This window comes from Hakea prostrata, chromosome 9 (genome assembly GCF_041222555.1).
Source record: "Hakea prostrata isolate BN-2017 chromosome 9, UWA_Hpros_2, whole genome shotgun sequence".
Taxonomy (NCBI): Eukaryota; Viridiplantae; Streptophyta; class Magnoliopsida; order Proteales; family Proteaceae; genus Hakea; species Hakea prostrata.
In genome coordinates this window covers 6,056,841-6,061,759 of record NC_142608.1, presented here as the reverse complement: position 1 = coordinate 6,061,759, position 4,919 = coordinate 6,056,841, and the positions used below count along the sequence as shown (strand labels likewise).

Sequence of the window (4,919 nt, the reverse complement as noted above, 5' to 3'; positions counted from 1 at the left end):
TTTTTATTTATATTTATATATAAACGACCAGAAAAGCCGGTTTGATCTGGTTCAGTCACGTGTAAGATGGCCATTCGGATCAACTCGGCTCATCTCGTGGGTCGGCCTACTATGGTTCGATTTCTGGCTGATCAACTTTATGACCCAACCGGGATTAAAATCTGGTCTAGATGAAGAGCTTCCTTTTCCCGCCCTCAGACACCGAGTGACATACAGACTCACGCAGCGGCGGATAAAGTCGAGCGTCCCCACACGGAAGTGGTTGTCGTCACTTTACGCTCACCGAGTGTTCGTGAAAAGGTTTGTCTGTTAATCGCTTTCGTCTCTATCTATAGAATTAATCAAATGCTTTTTGCTAGTCTAAACACTGAATTTCTCAAATCGGATGAAAAAAAATGTTAGTTTCTCAGAGGTAGTAAACTGCTATTACTTCATCTGGATTGGTTCTGAATTCGTATCTAAAAGGAGAGCTAAGAGCTTTGGCATCTCTGGTTTACTAGCTCAACTTTAGTTGCGAAATGCTTTGAGATGGATTAACCATGAGGAGTGACCATAAAACGGCTGTCTAGGAAACCATTATTTCGGAAAGATTTTGTAACCTCAAATGATTTAATTGAATATTTCGTTGGTGGGGAGCGAGGGGGATCGCAAGCTGCAAGGATATTCTTCCATTTTAGGTATGCCTCAATGGTCGAGGTGCCTAAATTTAAGAATATTGAAAATTTTGGTACCGCTTTGCTTTTCATTGTTCTCTCGCATTTAAACTGATCTCAAGTCTTTGTAGGGCTTCAATAGTTGATGTTTATTATTTGCATTTCGTTTAGTTAATCCTAGTTTGTTATCAAATTTGGTGCTTCTATCAGGTGGGTAACTAGTTATTTATCATCCATCTGCTTACTGTTCTATAAGCGCATAGTATTTGGGATAGTGAGCGACTCCTAGGAGGGTTATGGTAAAATTGAACTTGACTAATCTTATTCTGACTTAATGGAATTGGCCACATGATGGTTGCTTGGCCTCATGTCTTTAGATCTTCTCTATCAACCACAGCAAATGTCTTGTGGTCGCATCCCCTTAGCTGTTAGGTCCTTGTCATAATCCAACGTGGGGCTGTGTCAAACATTTCTTGCTTAATGTTGTTGTCCAACTCTTGTGGCTTTCTGCATTGCTGCTCTCCAAATTATATGATAGGGTTCCCAGGTGGCTGGATAATGTTTACCAAGCAAATTAATACTTGCCTGCAAATCTTAAATTTTCGCTTCATAAATAACTTGATCAGGCATTGTGGCATTCTGCTAACTAGTGGACTTTATAACTGCACAAGTATTTTTGACTAACTTGCATGATGTACTAGACAACCTACAGACCACTATGGTACAGAGATTTTTCTCCACGAAGCAGATTGATACCAACTGCAACAGTGAAGTCATTCTTCTTTCGGGCCCTCCCTCCTGGTAAGCTCCACTTCTGTCTGTCGTCATGATTCTTTCCTCTTAAAACATGCCAGGGTGTTCACACAATGGGACTTGGAGCAGATCTCTGTTGTAAACTCTAGTGGCTACTGAGATTGGAGGTTTGAGGTTTAGTGTGTTGTAACACTTGGACTTTAGCACTTTCCTCACTAGTATGCACACTGAGTTTACTTTTTATCTCTTCACATCTTTTGAGTAAAACTGCAGCGGGAAGACATCTCTCCTTTTTCAGTATGCCTTTAACTGTGCTGTGGAGAACAGCCATGATGATCGTTGTGTTGTGTTCATCTGCAACCGACGCAGGTTAGAGAGTAAACCCCCTTATTTGGCCCAGGTAGTCTCTCTTCATTTATTTTATTTTAGAACTTAAAGGTTTCTGTTTTTCTTCCCATTATATTGTTTTATTTTTCTCTTTAATAATAATATTAGTTTTTACTTCCCTCTTTGTCTCTCTCACACAGGGCATTGATCCCTCTTCAAATGTCTTTCAGCGGATACAAATGAAGTGAGTGTCGAGAAATTTTCATCTAGATTCAGATACATAGATATCGTTGTCAGTGTAAACTTGTAATACTTTTCTGTAGGTATGTGGAAGATGATGAGGGGATCAAGAAGTATTTTGCTGCTTTTCACCTCCATAAAACCTTTCCTCTTGCAGTTTTGATTGATGATTTTGGGGACTTCTTTGATGAGAGGTAATTGTAAGCAATATGTGAAACTTTATTTCCCTTTTCTCTAACCATGCAGTTGATGATTCCATTCCTTTGGTTTTTCATTCCCAAAGAAGCTGTATGGAGAGATTGGGTAATCCAAGAGGCAGAGACCTGTTGATGGTTCGAACTCTAGCCCTGTGTCGTGATGCTGTAATGCATGCAAAGTTAAGTGTTAATTGGAATTGAGTTTGAAGTTATTGGCAGCTTTAAGTTCCATTTCTAATTCATTTTCTTGTTGTTAAGCAGTGAAAGATTGCCGTCTGGAAATGCTTGCAAGCTTTTGTACTCTGATACACACCATGGGGATACTCCAAGGTCATTATTTATCTATAAAAGATGGATATCATCCATTTTTACAATACAAGGTTATTATTGGATGTGGCTCTAAATTTACTATGCATAATTTTCTTTCTCATCAAATGTTCAAAAAAGGGCAATTTTAGAGGAGATTTGATTAGGTGAACTTCCTTATTCAAGGTGATCGTCCAGGATCATTTCTTCTGAAAAATAGTAGGGCTTTTGGTGGGTGCACAAAAAGACCAAGATTGGCAAGATACTCTATAGCTCTGCAGTATCTGATGTTGGAAGAGATCGCTGAGGACGTGGAACAGAGACATTAGATGGAACACCAAACAGTGCTTGTATGGTTTCTCCCTTCATGTAGTTGTCACTAGTTGCTGTATCCATTGAAGCAGTGATTATAAGTGGTAGGGAATTTGTGCTGTTCATTGCTATTGGTGCTTTGCTTTTGATATATAGCATCAACAAAACTAAGATCCTCATGCGTATGAATTTGTTAATCTAATATGCTTCCCCCTCTCTCTGCAGACATCGTACTAAAAAAATAAAACAAGAAGAAAAGCTCTGCTTCCTGTTTTCACATGTGATTTGTTGATATCAATTTAACTAATCGAATATCACCTGTTCCAATTCAACCACGTAATTTTCTTTTGAAATTAGCAGAGAGGGTTCTCTTAGTTTGCAGGGTGAGGAGTGGGGAGACAGGAGATTTTTTGCCAAGATAGGGGTGGGGAGGAGAAAGAAAGAAAAAGGGAGTGCTGCCTTGCCTATCCTGTCAGCTCAGAAACACTTGTCTCTAAAGTACAAGAGGAAAGACTTTTACTTGTTATTGGGGTAAATATTCTCACCCAACACAAGAGGCCAATAATAATCTCCAAGAAAAGAAGTACCTGCATTCTCTCATAGCCCTTCTGTTATTTGACGACCCCTTATATTCTCTCTTCCCTGTTCCTAAATAAAATGCACACTGGCAGGGTGTTATTGAATATCACCGAAAGCACATTATTGATCATTGGGTGGGAAGAAAATAATCTTCTCCATTAAACCACTCCGCCAGTCCAGTATGGCTGCACTGGTTGCAACCTAATCCTTGCTGCATCGCCCCTTCCCTCACCCCCCCCCCCAAAAAAAAAAAAAAAAAAAGGGAAAGAAAGAGAAAGAAAGAGACACTGAAACTCCACTTATTATTGAATCCACCCTTGACTATGCTGCAGTCGCAGCCCTCCAGCATCAGTAATCTTGTCTTGCAATGGCAGATGCCTTCAAATCTTCATGTTCTTTTACCTTTAGCAAACTATGTTACAATAAGGCTGCCCTGAACTCATGTACAAGCTGTGAACCATGTGTGGATTTACAATGGACAGATCAACTCATGTAGAATTTTAGGGCAGAGCATCCAGGTTGGTCATTATTTCTTTATCTATTTTTTATTTTAATCCTTCCAATTGTTCTGTGCTTGTGTGTGTTTGTGTCTGCATGTAATTGCATATATGTTTATTCACCTTGTTTCCTTTTTATGTTGTTTCTTACTGCCTTTGATTTGTTCAATGTACAGGCTTGTGACCAGGGCAGAAGCTGTACGGCAAGCAAGACTTGGAGCCTCAAATCTGATACTGTTGAAAGGAAAATATATTCTGGGAAATCCATGATGCCCAAAAATACAGAAGAATCTAATCTGTTTGGACAAGGAATGTATCAGTTGAGAATGACAATCTTGCTGGGAATTTGGAGGCAAAAGAAGCTGCTGCTGCTTTTGAGAAGAAAAGATTGATCCCTTTGGGTTCTCTTTACTGTCTAATAGGATACATAATTTACTTCCCATTATTTCCTGAAGTAGCTTTTCCTGCCTTCACCATTTTTCTTGTATATGGGGCAGTTCCTTTTGGTTAACTGTGCTTTGGCTGAGCCAACATGTGGTGGGCTTCTGCATTTATCCAATGGCAAGGAAGCTTTTGAAAGGCTGTGGAATTTGAGGTGGTTATTCAACATGTAGCAGCTTTTTTGATGATTCTAAGCTAGCTTTTGATTTCTTTCTGCTTGCCTTTTTCTAAATCATGTGGTGGACTTCTGCATTTATCCTATAGCAAGGAAGCTTTTGAAAGCCTGTGGAATTTGAGGTGGTTATTCAACATGTAGCAGCTTTTGGGATGATTCTAAGCCAGCTTTTGATTTCTTTCTGCTTGGCTTTGTCTAAATATAGACTCTGCTATAGACCACAGCCTTAAATTCCTTGAAAGCCACCTGAACTTTTTGGATAACTTCTTCTGGAGACTTTTTTTTTTGGGTAAAAACTTCTTCTGGAGACTTGCTAACCCCTCTGAAGCACACCTCATTCCTTGCCATATGATTCTCTGAGAATAAGGTATAGGGTGTATACTTATAATTTGTAATGGTTCGAGTAAAGGTACATTTTTTCTTTTAGGTTATAATGGAT

General features: G+C 39.3%; 1 protein-coding gene across 1 annotated transcript; it reads left to right on the top strand.

The window, feature by feature from the left end:
* The first annotated feature begins 217 nt into the window (after positions 1–217).
* Positions 218–3,583, top strand: LOC149004287 (tRNA dimethylallyltransferase). Its single transcript, XM_089169673.1, has 8 exons — positions 218–300; positions 1,366–1,454; positions 1,680–1,806; positions 1,934–1,977; positions 2,057–2,167; positions 2,257–2,349; positions 2,432–2,550; positions 2,663–3,583. Exons 2-8 carry the CDS (start codon positions 1,372–1,374, stop codon positions 2,803–2,805), a joined length of 720 nt encoding a protein of 239 aa, XP_089025799.1. The 5' UTR covers positions 218–300; positions 1,366–1,371; the 3' UTR covers positions 2,806–3,583.
* Positions 3,584–4,919: the final 1,336 nt, after the last annotated feature.

What these genes read in the sequence shown, in the direction of transcription:
- LOC149004287 (XM_089169673.1), top strand. Translation starts at nt 1,372, where the DNA reads ATGGTACAGAGATTTTTCTCCACGAAGCAGATTGATACCAACTGCAAC. An exon ending in AACCCCCTTATTTGGCCCAG is followed by an intron (nt 1,807 to 1,933) that starts GTAGTCTCTCTT and finishes TCTCTCACACAG; the next exon opens with GGCATTGATCCCTCTTCAAA. An exon ending in TTTCAGCGGATACAAATGAA is followed by an intron (nt 1,978 to 2,056) that starts GTGAGTGTCGAG and finishes ACTTTTCTGTAG; the next exon opens with GTATGTGGAAGATGATGAGG.